The sequence below is a fragment of the Bombina bombina genome, chromosome 12 (genome assembly GCF_027579735.1).
Source record: "Bombina bombina isolate aBomBom1 chromosome 12, aBomBom1.pri, whole genome shotgun sequence".
In the NCBI taxonomy this organism is placed as follows: Eukaryota; Metazoa; Chordata; class Amphibia; order Anura; family Bombinatoridae; genus Bombina; species Bombina bombina.
The window spans coordinates 87,392,555-87,417,858 of record NC_069510.1 but is presented as its reverse complement, the minus strand read 5'-3'; the positions used below and the strand labels follow the sequence as shown (position 1 = coordinate 87,417,858).

Below are 25,304 nucleotides of genomic sequence, written 5' to 3'. Positions count from 1 at the left end.
GTTATAAATAGGTCACTAGAGTGTGCAGCCAATGGTTGTGCTGGATTTAACAGTGTTCTGCACTTCCATTTCTAACAGGAACTGAAATGTTTACAATTTCAGAATGGAATTACAGGCAAAGAGGACAAAATAAATAATGAAAGTATATTGCAGAGTTATTTTATTATATACAATTTATCATTTTATATTACCATCTCAAAGTGTTTATAGATAATAGAAGTAAATTGGAAAGTTGTTTTAAATTGTATATTCTATCTATCTGTATAATCATTTAAGATTTTTTTTTGGTTTTATGTCCCTTTAAAGGAAAAAATGAGAAACACTGATTTCTGTGATACGTTGAATATTTACCTTAAAGTGAAGGTCAATTTAGATGAATCGGTGCCCGGTTTATAATAATCCTATTAACAAGGGCACTTTAATTCATCAAAATTTACATTTCACTTGTTTTTCTCAAATACTTACCTTTTAATCCTGACAGCCGCTCCAGCGATTCCCCCGGTCATCGGAAGCTTCTTCATACGTCAGAAATGACTAATCCGGCTTCCTCCAATCACGGCTTTCCCCCGGGAATAAACTATAAACATTCAAAATTGGTCCTCTGAAAATCCGAATCCGGTGTGTATCCAAATGGATTTCCAAATAATGGCAGGCACTCAGAGAAAAGTTCCAACACCTTTATTGTGTTGAAAGCTGCTCAAAGCACATAACGTTTTGGCCTCTCACAGAGACCTTGGTCACATATATACAACATACCCCTAGTGTGGCTACATATATACCCCTAATCCTTACCTGACTTGTCACATAAGCCCGCGAATGCCTCGCTCACAATACACAGCTGTACCGCATCTAGATGCAAACGTGTCATCAAAGTGCGCCCAGTGTCATGGCAACGTAACCAAGCTTGGCCCATAACTACTGCGCAAACTCAATTGCGATTTCGGGTTCTCATGGCACCCGCTGATGACATCATAGTTGATATCCGTCGGCATGACAACAGGGAACCATACGGTAATACTAAATAGCTTGTAATCAGCATATATGCATTGTTGGGGGCATATGACGAAATCGTCCCTATATACAAAATAATACATAAAAAAGTTGCTAGCAACCTTAGTAGATCACACCTCATAACTCCTGTGTGAAAAACTTATAGGAACCAAAAGCTCTAGGTGAGCTGATTAGAACCAGATTTTACAGCCCACTAAGCCAAATGATCCTATATAGTAATATTGCTAAACAGCATATACAGTCGACTGACATCCTGGTGACAATGGATGTCGTCAACTTGTATACAATCATTCCCCATGGACATGGTTTGGAGATGGTAAGAAGAATCCTGACACAGAATGTATACTACATGAGTCCACCAATTGGGTTTTTGATACACTTGATAGAGTTCTGTCAGGAAAATAATTATTTTCATTTTGGGAATTTTTTTTATTTGCAATCTTTGGGCACCGCGATGGGGTCTAACATGGCCCCAATGTATGCAAATATATACATGTCAATGTATGAACACGAACATATTCTTCTTCCAGAACAGGACTCAAGTTCTACCGTCGCTAGTAAAAAAGTAAAAATGATAATAGAAGTAATTTGGAAAGTTGTTTTAAATTGTATATTCTATCTATCTGTATCTGTATTTAAGATTTTTTTTTTGGTTTTATGTCCCTTTAAAGGAAAAAATGAGAAACACTGATTTCTGTGATACGTTGAATATTTACCTTAAAGTGAAGGTCAATTTAGATGAATCGGTGCCCGGTTTATAATAATCTTATTAACAAGGGCACTTTAATTAATAAAAATTTACATTTCTCCAACATAGGTGTGTCCGGTCCACGGCGTCATCCTTACTTGTGGGATATTCTCTTCCCCAACAGGAAATGGCAAAGAGCCCAGCAAAGCTGGTCACATGATCCCTCCTAGGCTCCGCCTACCCCAGTCATTCTCTTTGCCGTTGTACAGGCAACATCTCCACGGAGATGGCTTAGAGTTTTTTAGTGTTTAACTGTAGTTTTTCATTATTCAATCAAGAGTTTGTTATTTTCAAATAGTGCTGGTACGTACTATTTACTCAGAAACAGAAAAGAGATGAAGAATTCTGTTTGTATGAGGAAAATGATTTTAGCAACCGTAACTAAAATCCATGGCTGTTCCACACAGGACTGTTGAGAGCAATTAACTTCAGTTGGGGGAACAGTTTGCAGTCCTTTGCTGCTTGAGGTATGACACATTCTAACAAGACGATGTAATGCTGGAAGCTGTCATTTTCCCTATGGGATCCGGTAAGCCATGTTTATTACGATTGTAAATAAGGGCTTCACAAGGGCTTATTTAGACTGTAGACATTTTTTGGGCTAAATCGATTGATATTAACACTTATTTAGCCTTGAGGAATCATTTATTCTGGGTATTTTGATATAATAATATCGGCAGGCACTGTTTTAGACACCTTATTCTTTAGGGGCTTTCCCAAAGCATAGGCAGAGTCTCATTTTCGCGCCGGTGTTGCGCACTTGTTTTTGAGAGGCATGGCATGCAGTCGCATGTGAGAGGAGCTCTGATACTTATAAAAGACTTCTGAAGGCGTCATTTGGTATCGTATTCCCCTTTGGGTTTGGTTGGGTCTCAGCAAAGCAGATACCAGGGACTGTAAAGGGGTTAAAGCTTAAAACGGCTCCGGTTCCGTTATTTTAAGGGTTAAAGCTTCCAAAATTGGTGTGCAATATTTTCAAGGCTTTAAGACACTGTGGTGAAAGTTTGGTGAATTTTGAACAATTCCTTCATGTTTTTTCGCAATTGCAGTAATAAAGTGTGTTCAGTTTAAAATTTAAAGTGACAGTAACGGTTTTATTTCAAAGCGTTTTTTGTACTTTCTTATCAAGTTTATGCCTGTTTAACATGTCTGAACTACCAGATAGACTGTGTTCTGAATGTGGGGAAGCCAGAATTCCTATTCATTTAAATAAATGTGATTTATGTGATAATGACAATGATGCCCAAGATGATTCCTCAAGTGAGGGGAGTAAGCATGGTACTGCATCATTCCCTCCTTCGTCTACACGAGTCTTGCCCACTCAGGAGGCCCCTAGTACATCTAGCGCGCCAATACTCCTTACTATGCAACAATTAACGGCTGTAATGGATAATTCTGTCAAAAACATTTTAGCCAAAATGAACCCTTGTCAGCGTAAGCGTGGATGCTCTGTTTTAGTTACTGAAGAGCATGACGACGCTGATATTAATATCTCTGAAGGGCCCCTAACCCAATCTGAGGGGGCCAGGGAGGTTTTGTCTGAGGGAGAAATTACTGATTTAGGGAACATTTCTCAGCAGGCTGAATCTGATGTGATTACTTTTAAATTTAAATTGGAACATCTCCGCATTTTGCTTAAGGAGGTATTATCCACTCTGGATGATTGTGAAAATTTGGTCATCCCAGAGAAACTATGTAAAATGGACAAGTTCCTAGAGGTGCCGGGGCTCCCAGAAGCTTTTCCTATACCCAAGCGGGTGGCGGACATTGTTAATAAAGAATGGGAAAGGCCCGGTATTCCTTTCGTCCCTCCCCCCATATTTAAAAAATTGTTTCCTATGGTCGACCCCAGAAAGGACTTATGGCAGTCAGTCCCCAAGGTCGAGGGAGCGGTTTCTACTTTAAACAAACGCACCACTATTCCCATAGAGGATAGTTGTGCTTTCAAAGATCCTATGGATAAAAAATTAGAAGGTTTGCTTAAAAAGATGTTTGTTCAGCAGGGTTACCTTCTACAACCCATTTCATGCATTGTCCCTGTCACTACAGCCGCATATTTCTGGTTTGATGAACTGATTAAGGTGCTCGATAGTGACTCTCCTCCTTATGAGGAGATTATGGACAGAGTCAATGCTCTCAAATTGGCTAATTCTTTCACTCTAGACGCCTCTTTGCAATTGGCTAAGTTAGCGGCTAAGAATTCTGGGTTTGCTATTGTGGCGCGCAGAGCGCTTTGGTTGAAATCTTGGTCGGCTGATGCGTCTTCCAAGAACAAGCTACTAAACATTCCTTTCAAGGGGAAAACGCTGTTTGGTCCTGACTTGAAAGAGATTATCTCTGATATCACTGGGGGTAAGGGCCATGCCCTTCCTCAGGATCGGCCTTTCAAGGCAAAAAATAGACCTAATTTTCGTCCCTTTCGTAAAAACGGACCAGCCCAAGGTGCTACGTCCTCTAAGCAAGAGGGTAATACTTCTCAGGCCAAGCCAGCTTGGAGACCAATGCAAGGCTGGAACAAGGGAAAGCAGGCCAAGAAACCTGCCACTGCTACCAAGACAGCATGAAATATCGGCCCCCGATCCGGGACCGGATCTGGTGGGGGGCAGACTCTCTCTCTTCGCTCAGGCTTGGGCAAGAGATGTTCTGGATCCTTGGGCGCTAGAAATAGTCTCCCAGGGTTATCTTCTGGAATTCAAGGGACTTCCCCCAAGGGGGAGGTTCCTCAGGTCTCAGTTGTCTTCAGACCACATAAAAAGACAGGCGTTCTTACATTGTGTAGAAGACCTGTTAAAAATGGGAGTGATTCATCCTGTTCCATTGAGAGAACAAGGGATGGGGTTCTGCTCCAATCTGTTCATAGTTCCCAAAAAAGAGGGAACGTTCAGACCAATCCTAGATCTCAAGATCTTAAACAAATTTCTCAAGGTCCCATCGTTCAAGATGGAAACCATTCGAACTATCCTTCCTTCCATCCAGGAAGGTCAATTCATGACCACGGTGGATTTAAAGGATGCGTATCTACATATTCCTATCCACAAGGAACATCATCGGTTCCTAAGGTTTGCATTCCTGGACAAACATTACCAGTTCGTGGCGCTTCCTTTCGGATTAGCCACTGCTCCAAGGATTTTCACAAAGGTACTAGGGTCCCTTCTAGCTGTGCTAAGACCAAGGGGCATTGCAGTAGTACCTTACCTGGACGACATTCTGATTCAAGCGTCGTCCCTCCCTCGAGCAAAGGCTCACACGGACATCGTCCTGGCCTTTCTCAGATCGCACGGCTGGAAAGTGAACGTGGAAAAGAGTTCTCTATCCCCGTCAACAAGGGTTCCCTTCTTGGGAACAATTATAGACTCCTCAGAAATGAGGATTTTTCTAACAGAGGCCAGAAAGACAAAACTTCTGGACTCTTGTCGAATACTTCATTCCGTTCCTCTTCCTTCCGTAGCTCAGTGCATGGAAGTGATCGGGTTGATGGTAGCGGCAATGGACATAGTTCCTTTTGCGCGCATTCATCTAAGACCATTACAACTGTGCATGCTCAGTCAGTGGAATGGGGACTATACAGACTTGTCTCCAAAGATACAAGTAAATCAGAGGACCAGAGACTCACTCCGTTGGTGGCTGTCCCTGGACAACCTGTCACGAGGGATGACATTCCGCAGACCAGAGTGGGTCATTGTCACGACCGACGCCAGTCTGATGGGCTGGGGCGCGGTCTGGGGATCCCTGAAAGCTCAGGGTCTTTGGTCTCGGGAAGAATCTCTTCTACCGATAAATATTCTGGAACTGAGAGCGATATTCAATGCTCTCAAGGCTTGGCCTCAGCTAGCGAGGACCAAGTTCATACGGTTTCAATCAGACAACATGACGACTGTTGCGTACATCAACCATCAGGGGGGAACAAGGAGTTCCCTAGCGATGGAAGAAGTGACCAAGATTATTCTATGGGCGGAGTCTCACTCCTGCCACCTGTCTGCTATCCACATCCCGGGAGTGGAAAATTGGGAAGCGGATTTTCTGAGTCGTCAGACATTGCATCCGGGGGAGTGGGAACTCCATCCGGAAATCTTTGCCCAAGTCACTCAACTATGGGGCATTCCAGACATGGATCTGATGGCCTCTCGTCAGAACTTCAAAGTTCCTTGCTACGGGTCCAGATCCAGGGATCCCAAGGCGGCTCTAGTGGATGCACTAGTAGCACCTTGGACCTTCAAACTAGCTTATGTGTTCCCGCCGTTTCCTCTCATCCCCAGGCTGGTAGCCAGGATCAATCAGGAGAGGGCGTCGGTGATCTTGATAGCTCCTGCGTGGCCACGCAGGACTTGGTATGCAGATCTGGTGAATATGTCATCGGCTCCACCTTGGAAGCTACCTTTGAGACGAGACCTTCTTGTTCAGGGTCCGTTCGAACATCCGAATCTGGTTTCACTCCAGCTGACTGCTTGGAGATTGAACGCTTGATTTTATCGAAGCGAGGTTTCTCAGATTCTGTTATCGATACTCTTGTTCAGGCCAGAAAGCCTGTAACTAGAAAGATTTACCACAAAATTTGGAAAAAATATATCTGTTGGTGTGAATCTAAAGGATTCCCTTGGGACAAGGTTAAGATTCCTAGGATTCTATCCTTCCTTCAAGAAGGATTGGATAAAGGATTATCGGCAAGTTCCCTGAAGGGACAGATTTCTGCCTTGTCGGTGTTACTTCACAAAAAACTGGCAGCTGTGCCAGATGTTCAAGCCTTTGTTCAGGCTCTGGTTAGAATCAAGCCTGTTTACAAACCTTTGACTCCTCCTTGGAGTCTCAATTTAGTTCTTTCAGTTCTTCAGGGGGTTCCGTTTGAACCCTTACATTCCGTTGATATTAAGTTATTATCTTGGAAAGTTTTGTTTTTAGTTGCAATTTCTTCTGCTAGAAGAGTTTCTGAATTATCTGCTCTGCAGTGTTCTCCTCCTTATCTGGTGTTCCATGCAGATAAGGTGGTTTTACGTACTAAACCTGGTTTTCTTCCAAAGGTTGTTTCTAACAAAAACATTAACCAGGAGATTATCGTACCTTCTCTGTGTCCGAAACCAGTTTCAAAGAAGGAACGCTTGTTGCACAATTTGGATGTTGTTCGCGCTCTAAAATTCTATTTAGATGCTACAAAGGATTTTAGACAAACATCTTCCTTGTTTGTTGTTTATTCAGGTAAAAGGAGAGGTCAAAAAGCAACTTCTACCTCTCTCTCTTTTTGGATTAAAAGCATCATCAGATTGGCTTACGAGACTGCCGGACGGCAGCCTCCCGAAAGAATCACAGCTCATTCCACTAGGGCTGTGGCTTCCACATGGGCCTTCAAGAACGAGGCTTCTGTTGATCAGATATGTAGGGCAGCGACTTGGTCTTCACTGCACACTTTTACCAAATTTTACAAGTTTGATACTTTTGCTTCTTCTGAGGCTATTTTTGGGAGAAAGGTTTTGCAAGCCGTGGTGCCTTCCATTTAGGCGACCTGATTTGCTCCCTCCCTTCATCCGTGTCCTAAAGCTTTGGTATTGGTTCCCACAAGTAAGGATGACGCCGTGGACCGGACACACCTATGTTGGAGAAAACAGAATTTATGTTTACCTGATAAATTTCTTTCTCCAACGGTGTGTCCGGTCCACGGCCCGCCCTGGTTTTTTAATCAGGTCTGATAATTTATTTTCTTTAACTACAGTCACCACGGTACCATATGGTTTCTCCTATGCTATTATTCCTCCTTAACGTCGGTCGAATGACTGGGGTAGGCGGAGCCTAGGAGGGATCATGTGACCAGCTTTGCTGGGCTCTTTGCCATTTCCTGTTGGGGAAGAGAATATCCCACAAGTAAGGATGACGCCGTGGACCGGACACACCGTTGGAGAAAGAAATTTATCAGGTAAACATAAATTCTGTTTTCATTTGTTTTCCTCAAATACTTACCTTTTAATCCTGACAGCCGCTCCAGCGATTGCCCCGGTCGTCGGAAGCTTCTTCATACGTCAGAAATGACGAATCCGGCTTCCTCCAATCACGGCTTCCCCCCCGGGGGAATCATGGACTGAGGCAGCGCTGTGATTGGAGGAAGCCGGATTCGTTATTTTGGACCCGCGAAGAGGGCTTGCGACGGGCGGAGGAAGTGCTGCAGCGGCTGTCAGGATTAAAAGGTAAGTATTTGAAGAAAACTAGTGAAATGACAATTTTGAGCAATTAAAGTGACCTTGTTTTTAATAGGATTATTAAAAACCGGGCACCGATCCATCAAAATTGACATTTCAATGAAAGGACAATCTACTGAGTACCCCTTACCAAAGCTACAGGTACCCCAGGAGTACACATATCATAGGCCGAGAAATACGGCCCTACACAATAAGCAAATGGAAGCGCACTTACTGTAGAGATAAGTGACTCAGGCAAAATGATTTATGATTGACGTTATTGTTTCATGTTCTTTTAGACAAAAAAAATCCCAACAATATTGAGACACGGCTAGAAAACTGCAGAGAAAGTTTATTTTTAATTTGATTTTTTTTTTAAAGATTAATGCTCTTCAACTTAAAGGGACACTCAAATGAATATTAAAGTTTCATGATTCAGATAAAGCATTTATATTGCAATGTAATTCCAACATAATTCCATTATTAAAACATGCAGACTTTCTGAGGTTTCAGCTCCTACTGAGCATGTGCAGAAATGCACAGTATATACTTATATGCATATTGTGATTGGCTGATGGCTGTCACATGATTTAGGGGGAAAGAAAATTGGATGAGCTTTGAAATTTGCCAGAAAATATTCTACTGTGAATTTAAAATTCAAGTTTATTGCATTGTCTTTTTTTATTGTGTGTTTAACAATTATTCAATACTGCCGTATTTAGTTATCCTTTAAATCAACATGGAAAAGGGAACCCAAGAATCAGATTGTTCAATTTTGGGGACATTTAAAAAAAATTAACCAGAGGTATGACCTCTGGTTAATTTTTTGAGCGCTAACTTCTACCTTGCTTGTGGTAACAACAACCAGCCACTTGTGATGGCTGGTTATTTATTGCGCGCCTGTAAACTGGTGAATTAGCCCGTTTACAGGTGTGCAATAAATTAGCGCTCTACTTGTAATCTAGCCCATAGTGCTCAAGACATGTGAATGCACCTGAGTGTACCTCAGTATGCTCTCATGGAAAGGTGCATGGAAAGATTCTATCTGGAATCATGAGCATTTTGTTTTGTGTTCCATGTCCCTTTAAAACTGTAAATGGTGTATAAACTTCATATCTTCTCTCTCCCCTTGAGTTTATAAGGATTTAACAAGTACCAGAAATCACAATTATAAATAAACTATCTCTTTCTTAATCATTAGTTTTATAAACCATGCGAATCAGCAAAAAAGGGCAAAAATAGCCGACGCCTCATGCAGTAACCTGTACTTCATGAGACCTGTGCGTTAAGCACGGCTCACTGTAATTATATGTCAGACGTTCACGCCTGAGCACACGCTAATGCAAAATGACATCATCAGGCAGACTGAGCAATAGAGATACAGTAATTATTGCCTGCACTAAGTATAAGGTAGTTTGATAAATATGTTGTAATAGAGAGAAAAAGAGTTGTCAATTATTTGTTACAACCTGTCAAGTGTTTGTGTGTTCTGAAACCCTTTAAAGGGACAGTAAACTGTAAAATGTTTTCCCAATGAACCATTTGACCTACGGGGGTTTATGAAGGGCCGGATTATAAATGGAGCGTTATTTAACACCCCTGCTCTTGAGCTAAATCTGCTAGAAGTAAGCTTTTTGCACGCGTCTGGTAGCGTTCATATTACAAGTTGAAAGTAAACCGTTTTTGCTCAAGTGCTAACCTGATGCGCGCAAAAAGTTACAATATCCCGCGTCAATGGAGCAATAAACTGTAAAAAAACAAACACCTAACACTCTACTGGCATGTCAACCTATTCGCATATTCTCAAGTACGCTAACCAGACAAGAAAATATGAATATATTTTACATTCCAATTGTCTTCACATAGCAGAATATGTTCTATTTATTCATAAATACATATTTCTCTATATATCTGATGATTTATTTTTTTAATTATGTATCTATACACATATAATATATATATATATATATATATAATCGACAAAGGAGAACAGCACTCACCAATAACAACCATCACCTCGATGCACTACTATAAACATTCAAAATTGGTCCTCTGAAAATCCGAATCCGGTGTGTATCCAAATGGATTTCCAAATAATGGCAGGCACTCAGAGAAAAGTTCCAACACCTTTATTGTGTTCAAAGCTGCTCAAAGCACATAACGTTTTGGCCTCTCACAGAGACCTTGGTCACATATATACAACATACCCCTAGTGTGGCTACATATATACCCCGAATCCTTACCTGACTTGTCACATAAGCCCGCAAATGCCTTGCTCACAATACACAGCTGTACCGCATCTAGATGCAAACGTGTCATCAAAGTGCGCCCAGTGTCATGGCAACGTAACCAAGCTTGGCCCATAACTACTGCGCAAACTCAATCACGATTTCCGGGTTCTCATGGCACCCGCTGATGACATCATAGTTGATATTCGTCGGCATGGCAACAGGGAACCATACGGTAATACTAAATAGCTTGCAATCAGCATATATGCATTGTTGGGGGCATATGACGAAATCGTCCCTATATACAAAATGATAATACATACAAAAAGTCGCTAGCAAACTTAGTAGATCACACCTCATAACTCCTGTGTGAAAAACTTATAGGAACCAAAAGCTCTAGGTGAGCTGATTAGAACCAGATTTTACAGCCCACTAAGCCAAATGATCCTATATAGTAATATTGCTAAACGGCATATAAAGTCGACTGACATCCTGGTGACAATGGATGTCATCAACTTGTATACAATCATTCCCCATGGACATGGTTTGGAGATGGTAAGAAGAATCCTGACACAGAATGTATACTACATGAGTCCACCAATTGGGTTTTTGATACACTTGATAGAGTTCTGTCTGGAAAATAATTATTTTCATTTTGGGAATTTTTTTTATTTGCAAGCTTTGGGCACAGCGATGGGGTCTAACATGGCCCCAATGTATGCAAATATATACATGTCAATGTATGAACACGAACATATTCTTCTTCCAGAACAGGACTCCATCAAGTTCTACCGTCGCTACATAGACAATATCTTTTTGATTTGGGGAGGTGGGATGGATACTCTAACATAGTGGTTTAACCATTTAAATACTATTGAGTCCACTGTCCGTTTTAAACTGGACCGTGATCCTGATAAAATCCACTTTTTGGATGTTGAGATACATAGAAACATAGAAACATAGATATTGACGGCAGATAAGAGCCATAGGCCCAGCAAGTCTGCCCCACCTTACCTAACAGTATAAACTTATCTAGTTCGTAGGATAGCCCTATGCTTGTCCCATGCATTTTTAAAGTCCCCCACAGTGTTTGTTGCTACTACCTCTTGAGGAAGTTTATTCCATAAATCAATCACTCTTTCTGTAAAGAAGTGCTTCCTCAAATTACTCCTGAATCTACTACCCTTTAGCTTGAGCTCATGACCCCTTGTTCTTGAATTTTCCATTTTATGTAAAATACCCACAGCCTCAGTTTTACTAAACCCTTTAATGTACTTGAAAGTTGCTATCATATCACCTCTTTCCCTTCTCTCCTCTAAGCTATACATATTTAGGTCATTGAGCCTATCCTGGTAAGTTTTATTTTTTAGACCATGTACCATTTGGTAGCCCTCCTTTGCACATAAAGGGATACCGATCTAGGACTCAAATTACATACCACACTGTACAGTAAGCCCACCGATAAGAATTCTTTACTGCATTTCTCTAGCTTTCACCCAAAGTTTCAGAAAACAGGGGTTAGCTCCTCTCAGCTCCTGCGTGTTGTTCGCAATAACACAGAGGAGGTCCACAGGAAGAAACAACAGCATTTGAAAAAGGTGGATCGGACCAACCTGTGGCACGGCACTTCTAACAAGCCGGACATGCAATCTCATCCATGAGAACAATATTGATTGACCACATCCCGAGATCTAGATGTGGTGGTGATCGAGCTAGAGCCTTATTAAGGATGGAATCGAGATGGATCCATATGTTGGACACAATTACTCCTAGAGGATAAAATATGATGGTGGACTACAGCTGCTTTTACAAATAGGACTGTGGGTTTCCTCTCCTCATTTATATGATTCTCTACCATGTCCTTGAGGCACGTTGTTTTTAAAATGTAATGCCGTTTAGCAATATTACTATATAGGATCATTTGGCTTAGTGGGCTGTAAAATCTGGTTCTAATCAGCTTTTGGTACCTAAAGTTTTTAAGTTCTTATAAGTTTTTCACTCAGGAGTTATGAGGTGTGATCTACTAATTTTGCTAGTGACTTTTTGTTTATATTATCATTTTGTATATAGGCACTCTGCCGATTTTGTCATATGCCCCCAACAATGCATATACACTTTATTTAGTATTACTGTATGGTTCCCTGTTGTCATGCCGACGGATACCAACTATGTCATCAGCAGGGGTCATGAGTACCTGGAATCGCGATTGAGTTTGCGCAGTAGTTATGGGCCAAGCTTGGTTACGTTGCCATGGCACTGGGCGCACTTTGATGACGCGTTTGTGTCTAGATGCGGTACAGCTGTGTATTGTGAGCGAGGCATTCGCAGGCTTATGTGACGAGTCAGGTAAGGATTAGGGGTATATATTTAGCCACACTAGGGGTATGTTGTATATATGTTTTGTGCATACATGTGACCAAGGCCTTTGTAAGGGGCCGAAACGTTATGTGCTTTGAGCAAATAAAGGTGTTGGAACTTTTCTCTGAGTGCCTGCCATTATTTGGAAATCCATTTGGATACACACAAGATCCGGATTTTCAGAAGACCAATGATATATTTATTTTTATATATTTATATATATATATATATATATATATATATATATATATATATATATATATATATATATATATATATAAAAAATATATATATAAATATATATATATATATATATATATATAGATTATAAAGAATGGTTTACAGGTGCAAAATAGTGCTTAAAACTGAAAATTAATCAGTTAATATTAATAAAATTCAATAGATAAATTGGTACAAATTCATACATAAAACTGCACACAAAATTAATATATTACATATAAAATTTAAAAAACTTCAGAACATGTACATCCCTATAATATATACATATATGTCTATATTGTAAAATAAGTCCAAATAGCTGTAGTCCAGAAATAAATAGATGAGAAAGTTCCCACGTCAAATGAATCAGGTGAACTAAACTTCTGGTAAGTTGATGTACCCACAGAAACCCAGATTAGTAAATAGACTTCCTGCTTACAAGAAATTACCTCAATCAAAATGAGGTAAGTGCCGCACAGGTTGTTAAGTAGTTGGTTGTCTCTAGTCATAGGCTCCTTGCATGTGTGTATCAATTCACTTCTTTTAGAAACCTCAGAAAGAGATTGTGTCCTTACACTCAGGTGAATCACAATGCTATTTGATATGCTTTTTGTGAAGCCAACTGATAGGAACACCCTTCTACATAGGAGCAGCTTCCATCCCCCACGAGTCTTTCAAAGTGTGCCAAAATCACAGTTGCGTGTATTCTAGAGACGATAGTTTCCGTTATAGCTGTGTATTTCCTGGATGTGCCCTGCCGTTATCTCCGAGCAGCGATACCCGTATATGTAACCTGGCTATCCAGCAGCTAAACCACTTCTATATAATCTCTTAAATAACAAAAAAAAATTTTTTTTTTTTTTTTAATAAATTCAGCAAATGAGGCAGCATTTTTGTGACTGTTTATCTATTCGTATTACTCCCAAATTAAAACCACTAATTTCCCAGAATGTTTCATGCTCTTACTTTATTTATTTTTTTCTTTTTGCCAGGTTTGCAGCATGAAGGTATTTTCCGTGTTCCAGGATCCCAAGTTCAGGTGAATGAGATTCGCAGCGCTTTTGAGAGAGGTTAGTGAACTGGATATGGTGGTTAGAATATGTGTAAGGACAAGGGTTGCCAGGTGTCCCATATTCAACTGTACAGCCCAGTATTTCAGCAGACTGTCCAGTTAAATTTATACAAAAATACTGGGCACTTAAATGTCTAGTTCAGTTTAAAGGGATATTAAACCCTAAACAAATGCTAGGTAGAGTGATGCATTCAAAGAGAAGATTAGTCTGATAATAATATGTAGATGTATTTGTAAAATCTCATTTGCTGTTTAAATATTGAGAAAATAAGTATAAAGTTTTAGTGTCTATAAAACAATGGGAGCTGCCATGTTGTAACTTAGGTTACCTTCTTTCCTGTGGCCAATTATGGACAGTTATAAAAAAAGTCACTAAATTGTGCAGCCAATGGCTGTGTGGAATATAACAGTGTTCTGCTCTTCCATTTCTAACAGGTACTGAAAAGCTCACATTTCAGAATGGTATTACAGGAAAAGGGGACAAAATAAATAATACAAGTGTATTGCAGAGTTTTATATTGATATATATATATATATATATATATATATATATATATATACACAGCCGTATGCAAACGTTTAGGCACCCCTGACAATTTCCATGATTTTCATTTATAAATGATTGGGTGTTTGGATCAGCAATTTAATTTATCATCTATCAAATAACTGAAGGACACAGTAATATTTCAGTAGTGAAATGAGTTTTATTGTATTAACAGAAAATGTGCAATATGCATCAAAACGAAATTAGACAGGTGCATAAATTTGGGCACCCCAACAGAAATATTGCATCAATATTTAATAGCGCCTCCTTTAGCAGAAATAACAGCCTCTAGACGCTTTCTATAGCCTGTAATGAGAGTCTGGATTCTGGATGAAGGTATTTTGGACCATTTCTTCTTGCAAAACATCTCCAATTCAGTTAGGTTTGATGAGCATGGACAGCCTGCTTCAAATCACCCCACAGATTTTCAATGATATTCAGGTCTGGGGACTGGGATGGCAATTCCAGAACATTGTACTTGTTCCTCTGCATAAATGCCAGATAGATTTTGATCAGTGTTTTGGGTCATTGTCTTGTTAAAATATCCAGCCTCGGCGTAACTTCAACTTTGTGACTGATTCCTCAACATTATTCTCAATTATCTGCTGATATTGAGTGGAATCCATGTTACCCTCAACTTTAACAAGATTCCCAGTACCAGCACTGGCCCCACAGCATGATGGAACATCCACCAAATTTTACTGTGGCTAGCAAGTGTTTGTCTTGGAACGCTGTTTTCTTTTGCCGCCATGCATAACGCCCCTTGTTATGACCAAATAACTCAATCTTTGTTTCATCAGTCCACAGCACCTTCTTCTAAAATGAAGCTGGCTTGTCCAAATGTGCGTTTGTGGCGTGTGTGCAGAAAAGGCTTCTTCCACATCACTCTCCCATACAGCTTCTCCTTGTGCAAAGTGCGCTGAATTGTTGAACGATGCAGGTCTTTGGAGGTGGTCTGTGGGCTGTTTTTGACCGTTTAACCATCCTTTGCCTTTGCTTCTCCGATATTTTACTTGGCCTGCCACTTCTGGCCTTAACAAGAACTGTGCCTGTAGTCTTCTATTTCCTCACTATGTTCCTCACAGTGGACATTATTGTTTTTATTTGTTTATCTAATTCATAGGCATACAGCTTAGTCTATTTAAATACATTTTATTATCTAGACACATATACGTCATTTGTATACACAATACACCAAAGGCAGACAGTAAGCTCTATCTGGAGCGCATCCCCATTTTTTTCCATTATTTACACTTACATACACACTACTCCAGGATACTGGCAGCCAAGAAGGGTAAAAAATATCACTGTCTTATGTGTTACTGTCAGACATGGGGATGTTCAAGCACTGCTCTGTGCGAGTTATATGTAGCCACTGGAGAAACCTGTGCTTTTACAGAAAGAGAAGCCCTCAACCAGGAATGAAAGCTCAGTAGCTTGTTCTATAGGTGAGTTACCACCTTGGAGCAGCCTCTTTAGCCCAATTGTGCATTTCACTGCTCTGAACAAAGAACATGGCAACCCCTGACAATTGTTTCGACCTTCTGTTGGGCTCTTCAGCGAGGTGCAGCCATATCCCTCTAAGCACATTGGGCAGGAAGTCCACATCTGGTTTTACTGAAAACTGGGGGGGGTAGGTATAAAAATTCTGTTCTTTGTATGATACTGGTGTCAAGGGGGGGTCAAATCACTGTTACTGGCAGTCAAGGAGGTAAACGATTAGTGTGTTACTGCAGCCAAGAAGATAAAATTCCTTCTCAATTATGAAAAATATCTATGGTAGGGTCTAGACCAGCGATGGCTAACCTTGGCACCCCAGATGTTTTGAGACTACATTTCCCATGCTGCTTAGGTACTTTGCAGTCTAGTTGAGCATCATGGGAAATGTAGTTCTGAAACTTTAGAGGTGCCAAGTTTAGCCATCACTGGTCTAGGGTGTGGCCTAATAGGGGACCGTTGAGTGACCCCACTGTCTGTGCCCAGGCACCTGAAGTTCATGCAGTATTTTTTTGGAGGACAGTTGGCAACCTATGTAAGAACATAGATCACTAGATCCTCGGGCCTCCCCAACAGGCCAGGTTTGTAGGGCAACCTTGGATGAGAGCAGGTAAAATAATAATGTTTACTAATTAGCTGATTATTTTACCTGTGCGCTAGTTCAGATATCCTCAAAATCTGACCTGTTGGGGAGGCCGGAGAACAGGTGTGAAAACCAGTGACACAGATGTTATCAAGAATCACTAATTTCTCTCTTCACTTCTACCTGGTTCAGATCTAACTCTCTTTCGAATGTTTCAGCTTTTTTTTAATTCAGTGGGTGGCTGCTTTATAAAACGAACGTGCTACCTAGAGATGAATAGTCCTCTCCATCTGCGCTTGTTTTTCTCTGTGACTAAAGCAATATAGATATGATGCACTGAATTTAATGCCAGAGCTGTCAAGTCACACCATGAGACACCGGCCTAGATTCATAGAAGCTTTTGATGTAGATTATGATAGAAATTTATTGCGCATCCCCTCACTTATATTTTCCACAGCTTCTTTAGTGGGTGTTCCTGCCATTAAAATAATATAATCGTGCGAGGTACCCAATAAATGACATAAAACATAAAGACGCAAAATAATAAGGAAATGGTTAAAGGGAATGTAAATGTTCATGAATTAGTGCCCTGTTTTTAAAAAAAAACTATTAAAAACAGGGGCACTTTCATTCATGAAAGTTTACATTGCACCGTATTTTGAAAAATACTTATCTTTATCTTCTGCAAAGCCGGATCGGCGACCCCCCCCCCACACCCGATTCTTCCTGCTGTTCTTACACAGCAATGACGAAACCGGCTTCCTCCAATCACGGCGTGGCCTCTCAAGATGGTCGTTCTGGGGGGGGGGGGGGGAGCTGTGATTGTAGGAAGCCAGTTTCGTCATTCGTGACGTAAGTACAGAGGACTTGCGGGCGGGGGATCGCCGACCCGGGCTTTGCTGAAGATAAAGGTAAGTCTTTTTCAAAATACGCTGCAATGTAAACTTTCATGAATGAACTTGCCCCTGTTTTTATTATTTTTTTTAAAAAAACAGGGCACTGATTCATGAAAGTTTTCCTTCACTTTAATTGCACAAATGTGCTGAGCTTGTTGGTATCCTACAACGGCAGACACAATGCAGTCACCAGCAACATTGTATCAATATTTGATGATGTTTTCCTTTCTCATTGGCTGCTAAATCTTTTCTTTCATGGAGGGGCTACAAAAAGGTGTCAGTTATATTTACACACGTAAAGGGGACGTGAAATTCAAAATGAAACTTTAATTTCAGACGGAATGAACAAAACTTTCCAGTTCAATTCTGTTCCCACATGTATCTCTTCCTCTTGTTATCGTTGGTTGAAACTTGGCACCTTTTCATCAGAGCTTACTTAAAGGGACAGTCTACACCAGAATTGTTATTGTTTTAAAAGTTAGATAATCCCTTTATTACCCATTCCCCAGTTTTGCATAACCAGCACAGTTATATTAATGCACTTTTTACCTCTGTGATTACCTTGTATCTAAGCCTCTGCAGACTGGTCCTTTATCTCAGTTCTTTTGACAGACTTGCATTTGAGCCAATCAGTGCTGGCTTCTAGGTAACTCCACATGCATGAGCACAATGTTATCTATATGACACACATGAACTAATACCCTCTAGTGGTGATAAACTGTCAAAATTCATTCAGATAAGAGGCGGCCTTCAAGGTCTAAGAAATTATCATAAGCTATTAGCATAGGTTTAGCTTTCAACTAAGAATACCAAAAGAATAAAGCAAAATTGGTGATAAAAGTAAATTGGAAAGTTGTTTAAAATTGCATGCCCTATCTGAATCATGAAAGTTTATTTTGTACTAGACTGTCCCTTTAAGTAGGGTCAAGGTTATTCCCTCTATGGATAGCATTGTTATAAAAATTATGGCAAACATTACCGCCATGTAGGGCTTAAGATTTGTGTACACTCCTGAGCCTATTTCAGAATGCTCTCATGGAGAGGGGCCAAGTTTCAGCTTGTCGATAGAAGTTAATTGGAAAGATTTATATTATTTTTAAATTATTTTTTTTTACATTCTAATATCATGCTTCCTACCACAGTCAGTGCAGGCAAAATGTGCTTAATATGCAGTAGACATAGCATAAATTACTGACTCTAACTATTTGTTTAACACCCTATAAAGACTTAAACACATATATAAAGTCTCTATTGGGAGCTGCTTCCCTTGCAGCTTCTGATCAAAACACAGCTGATGATTGGCCATATGTGACTACCACTCCTGATTGGCTTACTGGACACATCCAGTTCAGTACTGACAAGGCTTACTAAACAAACTAACTTTACCTATGAGTTTAAAGGGACAGTAAAGCCAAAATTAATCTTTCTTGATTCAGACAGAGCATGCAATTTTAAGCATCCGTCCAATTTATTTATGTTGTCACATTTTTTTAATTTCTCTTGGTATCTTTTGTTGAAAAGCATACCTGAAGCAAAAATTGTATGAAACAAATAAATGATTTATTAAAATAAGATGCAGCAAAATATTGCATTGTTAAAGGGACAGTCTACTTAATTATTTTTTTTTATTGTTTAAAAAGATAGATAATGCCTTTACGACCCATTCCCCAGCTTTGCATAATCAACACTGTTATATTATACTTTATAACCTATAAGTTTGCTTGTTTTTAAGTCCCTGCAGACTGCCCCTTATCTCAGTGCTTTGTATTAGCTTTTTAAATCTTGCACAACAACCAGACAGTGCCAGTTCATGTGTGCTGTATAGATAATATTGTGCTCACTCCTGTGGAGAATAATGGTTATACAAGACCCAGCACTGATTGGCTAAAATGCAAGTCTGTCAAAGGAACTGAGATAAGTGTCAGTCTGCAGAGGCTTAGATACAAGGTAATCACAGAGGTAAAAAGAATATTAATATAACAGTGTTGGTTATGCAAAACTGGGGAATTGGTAATAAAGGTATTATCTATCTTTTAAACAAAAATTCAAGGAAACTGTCTAATTAAATCCCATTAAAAATTGTAACAAAATTGTTCTGCAAAAGTTATATTTAATGGAAAATATACAATTTGTATTGAAATTACACGGGGTCGATATTTATCAGGGCTCCCTAAAGCAAAAGTTACATATTCTAATGATTTAGTGCATGCAATTTGTGCATAAGAATGATTTGTACTGTATTGTACTTTTCGCTACTCATGGAGAACCATATTCACATAGGAATGCTGCCCTCTACAGGCATAGAGTGTAAATACAGGCAATGCCAAATTTTGCTCAACAACTGGGATACTAAAGTCAAATTTAAACTTTCATGATTCGGATAGAATATGCGTTGCACTTCCATTATCAAGTTGTTTACAGTATTTTTTATAAATGCACACTTTGTGAGGCACCAGCTACTACTGAGCATGTGCAACAATTCACAGTGTATATGTATATGAGGCTGTGATTGGCTGATGGCTGTCACATGATACAGGAAGCTGGGACATTTAAATATATTTTGAAAAATGCTCATTTAAAATTCAGAGTAGGTGCTATTACATTGTCATTTTATTATGCACTTGATTTTTATTTTATTCTACTGCATCTAAAGGGTCCTTTTACTACTTTTTATACAGGTGAGGATCCGTTAGAAGACAGCTACACTGGGCATGATGTGGATTCTGTGGCGGGAGTCCTGAAACTCTATTTCAGAGGCCTGGAAAAGCCCCTCTTCCCAAATGATATGTTCAACGACCTGCTATCCTGTATCCGTGAGTACCCTGCACATAACAAATGCATAGTTGCCAACAGTCCCTGATTTCCAGGGACAGCCCCTGAATTTTGTCTCATGTCCTTGGATTTTTTTGTCCTGGAAATGTCCCTGGAAATGCTACCTCTTGTGCCCCACATTTGGTGTAGATAGAGTGTATTATTTAAATATAATTAAAGTTACAGTAAAGTCAACATTAAACTTTTATGATTCGGATAGAGCATGCAATTTTAAACAACTTTCCAAATTAACTTCTATTATCAAATTTGCATTGTTCTCTTGGTGTCTTTTATTGAAGAGCAAAACTTGGTAGGCTCAGGGGTGTGCACGGGTCTGTAGTTAGTTCTCTATGGCAGCAGTGTTTTGCAACATTCTATAACAAAGCTATAAATAATGTCGCAAAACACTGCTCCCATAGAGTACTAAAGACACGTGCACACTCCTGAGCTCGTATGAGCCAACCTAGTTTTACTCTTCAATAATAGATACCAAAAAGACAAAGTAAATTTGATAATAAAAGTAAATTTGGATAGTTGTTAAAAATTGAATGCTCTATCTGAATCATGAATGTTTAATTTTGACTTTACTGTCCCTTTAACTCCTACTGGAATATTGTTTTTATTATTGAATGGGTTCACATATTATTTGTCTGCCTAATTTTGATGCTGTGTTGTAACAATAACCATATGCCCAGAATGTGTTCCAGAGACAGGGGTTGTCTATATTATGGGGTAGGTGTTAAGATCTTGGTGCTGTAATCTGTAGAATAAGCTATGGATAAGTCTTAATCAGCGGTCGCCAACCAGTGGTCCACGAGAAGATGTTGGTGGTCCTTGACACCATCAAGCAGGAATGAATCTCCTCTGATGGTGTAACCCCCGTTGCACCGCAACTCCCTACAGTGCCTGGCTGGATGTCAGTAAAAACCGACGGAGGAGGAGTAAAATTGCAATCTCCCTACGCACGTTGCGTAGTACTGTGCAACTTGTGTAGCTAGATTGTATTTGTAACTCCTCCCACCCGGCGCGCTGCTCAGAGAAAGATGCTTCCATTCTAAAGCCAGCAGGGGTTGGTATAGTCTTGGCTTGAAATAGTGGAATTAAAGTATATAGAGAAAAAAAGAAAATCTTAAAAAACAATTCTCTCTTATATTTCATTTATTTTCTTCCCTTTACCTGTCTCTTTGTAGTAGTTTTCCTAATTCCTTCAGATGGACTTACATCACTGTTTGTCTTCCTCCCCTCCATCTTCGTTTTTTAATTAAATATTAATTATTTTTCATTCTAATAACTTTATTCCACCTGAATTCCATTAATTGCCATCCAGCAGGTCAGCCATATCCCACCAGTATTATAGTAATTGCAAGTAACATCAGTTGTGATTAGCTCACATCCATAGTGAGATCTTTCTGATATAAACTTAAGTTATGACTCCGATGTCCGTCGGATAACAGTCCGGCCACGGCCTACAACACATCCATAATGCCTCTAACAAAATTATTGCTCATATGACATTTGTTCATATATGAGTATTGCATAGATCTCTTGTTTGGAGTCAGAGTATTTCTAAAATGAGTTTACTCAAAAGAAAAAGAAAAAAAATTTGTTCATATAAATAACATTGTGCTCACTCCCGTGGAGTTATTTAGGAGTCTGCACTGATTGGCTAAACTGCATGTCTGTCAAAAGCACTGAGATAAGGGTGCAGTCTGCAGAGGCTTAGATACAAGGTAATCATAGAAGTAAAACATATATTAATATACCCGCATTGGTTATGCAAAACTGGGGAATGGGTAATAAAGGTATTATCTATCTTTTTAAACAATAACAATTCTGGTGCAGACTGTCCCTTTAGGCACTGCAGTGATAGTAAATGATCATTGTTTTCCCTTTTTTTTAACCGTGAAAAGATTTGAATCAATATTCTAACACATTAAGAGGTTAAGATTATCCTTCTCTTGTTTCAGAGCTCGAGAACCCGCAAGAGAGAGCAGCACAACTCAAGCAGCTTGTGCTACGGCTACCGCCAGCTGTCACGCTTGTCCTTCGATACCTTTTTGCCTTCCTAAACCAGTGAGTGATCTGAGGAACCTATTTATAATTATATTTTAACTATGCTAATTATAAACATTAATCAGAGTGAACAAAGCATGACCCACAATAAGACTAGACCTAAATAATTATGATATTTCTAGAGGTTATCAATTTGCAGAATGTGTGTGTATGTATGTGATGTGTGTGTGTGTGTGTATATATATATATATATATATATATATATATATATACATATATATAGTTTATTTCAAAAGATAGTGAGTCCATGAGCCATTACACTTGGGATTCAAATCTTGGTTACTAGCAGGATGTAAAGATTCCCATAGCTCTAAGAGCATTTAATCCCTCTCAACTCTCTGGTATTCTAGTCTTTTCTTTGCCTCTCAGGAGGAAGGTGAAGAAGTGAGGGCGAGGTTATCAATAATTAACTTGGACTATTTAGGTCCCTTCAGAGCTGTCCTCTTCTGAAAGGAGAAACGTATCTGAGTTTTCATTCAGACAATGCTAAAGCTGTAACTTATATCCATAATCAAGGGGGAACTTGCAGTTCCTTAGCAATAATATAGGAAATCCGAAAGTTTTTTGATTGGGCACAGAAACAGTTTCTATATTTCGCATCCCAAGAAGGAAATCTGGGAAGCAGATTCCTTAGCAGGTAATCCCTTGCACAGGAATATTTCTCCTTCAAGTAGTTTTCTACTAAATTGTAGAACAATGGGGTCTCCCAGATATAGACAAGATGACTTCTGTTTCCAAGAGTCATAGTTCAAATTGAATAGAACAGTCTTCATTAGTCTGACTGCTCCAATCAGGCCCCACAAAACTTGGTTTGTGAATCAGATTCAGATATCAAGCTTTCTCCAATCATCAAGATCACAAGTCTTTCATCTTGATGGATTAGAGATTGTATACCTATTGTAACAAAAAGGTTTAATGTATGCTGTCTTGAACACCTTATTTCAGGCCGTAAAGTAAAATTTCCCAAATTATTTGGAAAGTTGTTTCTTTCCTGCTTTTGAAAACGAGAGTTTTAGATGGCATTCTTTAAGAATTCAGTCAGTTCAGGTAATGACTTATCTGCTAACTCTTTATATAGTCATATTTTGCTTTTTCTGTTTCATACTACAATAAAATTGATGTGTCTTGACATCAAGGGTTTATTCAGGCTTATTAACAAGAAATACGAGAAGCACGGGTGGTAAAGTGAGCATAAGAATTTATTGGAAAATTAATCCAAAAATCGGAAAGTTCCGAAATAGTGTGGCGGGGGACAGTGCCTCCGGTGTAAAACATACAGAGAGGTGAACAAGAGGCTATGGCTGACGTGTTTCAGCATTAGCCTTACTCATAACCATGCTAAAATTCTAAACACACACCTGAAGTTAAAAACTGAAGCCTCCACCATGATTGGCCATCCGGTTCTCACACCTACTTTCTATATGGCCAATCAGGTTAACAATGAACCCTACGCCCCCTCCCTTTCGTGTTGCCTAGCGAAATCATAATCAATTATTGTATTGGGTGAAGCGCTCCTATCAAAGTTAAATGAGAGTGTGTATATATGTACAATAATCCCACTAAATGGAAATAACAACTTTACCCCAATTATACCAAACGCTAGATTTAAATAATATCTGTGCAGCATTGGGCATATTATAGGAAACAGTGGCCCTATGAGACATACCTGCTCATACTACTGGGAAATTAGCAACCTAGCAATGACTAATATATGATGACAAAAACCCAGAATGGGGTTGAATGTTTTCAGAGGATAAAACGGAGGTGTATGTGCGAGGACCTAAATATGAGTGACTGTCACAACTAGGTGTCTAAGTAAATAAATAAACAAGAACATCCCGGACAGAGTATGGTCACTCTTTCACACCTAATAATCGCAACAGGTCCGACTAATACAGGGACAATATATATTACACATTGTGCCATCAGAAGGATAATTTAAAGCTGTATTACCCATTTATACATTAATTACCCAAGTACAGGGGCCCACCAAAATGCTAGGGTGGGGGATTGAATCCCTGAAAATCGAAACAAAAACAAAGAAAAGAGGGAGAAAAGTTTACAAAAGGAGGAAGTGCAAAGGGTAATCAATACCTTCTAAGGTGTAAGGGGATAGTATTAATTTACCAAAAATTGATTAAGTCAAATTCAGAATTGAGACCTTCTGGAGTTCTCGTTCTCAATTTGAAAATCCAGAAAGCCTCCCTTTCCCCTAATTTACGTACCCTGTCACCTCCTCCTTTTTTTAAAAAGGTACCTTATCAATGATTGTCTAAGAAAAGAACCTTATGTCTTTCTGGTGAATACCTGAAAAATGTTTAATAAGGGGTGTAGTTAGAATGCCTGCTCTAATATCTGACAAGTGCTCTTTTATCCGGGTCCTGGCTTAGTCAGGATATATCCAATTTCAAAACCAATTTATCCCCTTTTTTCAAACCTACATGTTTTGGACATTTAGCTTCTGTCTTGGGAGTTTTTTGATGTTTTGAGCAATGTCTTCTGCTGGAAGACTTTATGATTGTTTTACCTAAAGTGATTTTTCAGATATCATCAATCAGAAGATAATAGCCGATCTTCTTGTCCTAATCCAAAGAATTCATTTTTTAATGGCCTCTTACTTAATTTAGATATTGTAAGAGCATTCGAATTCTACTTTCAAATTATAATGGTTTTTAGACAATCCTTTAATGTGTTTGTCCATGTAAAGATCAGAGGACCACATCAGTTTCTTTAGCTTTTTGGCTAAATCTCTGGAATTACAAGGTTTGCTTGGAGACGGGAGAGCCTTTTCTAAAACACATTATTGCTCTTTTTTTTCTAGATTAGTTTCTTCTTCTTGGATTTTCAAGAATGAGGATTATATTAAATAAATTTGAAAGGCAGCAACATACGTTCTCTAAATTCTACCACGTTGATGTGTTCGCTTCCTGAAGGCCTTTCCTACCAATGTCTGGCAATTATGTGCATTTGTTAAAAAAAAATGTTTGTCCCAGCTAATTATTCGTGGACTCCACAGCTTGGTTATTAATTCCCAGGAGTAATGGCTCATGGACTCTCACCGCCTTATGAATATCTTTCATGGTGGGGAGAGTCAACAAGACAC

At 39.3% G+C, this 25,304-nt stretch overlaps 1 protein-coding gene across 1 annotated transcript in view; it reads left to right on the top strand.

Annotated features, from left to right (window-relative positions):
• LOC128643109 (rho GTPase-activating protein 4) overlaps positions 1–25,304 on the top strand; it is a 389,846-nt gene that overhangs the window by 318,073 nt on the left and 46,469 nt on the right. The window contains exons 14-16 of the mRNA XM_053696060.1: positions 13,718–13,795; positions 19,996–20,130; positions 22,096–22,201. Of these exons, the coding sequence (XP_053552035.1) occupies positions 13,718–13,795; positions 19,996–20,130; positions 22,096–22,201 (319 nt within the window). The remainder of the gene's footprint in view (positions 1–13,717; positions 13,796–19,995; positions 20,131–22,095; positions 22,202–25,304) is intronic.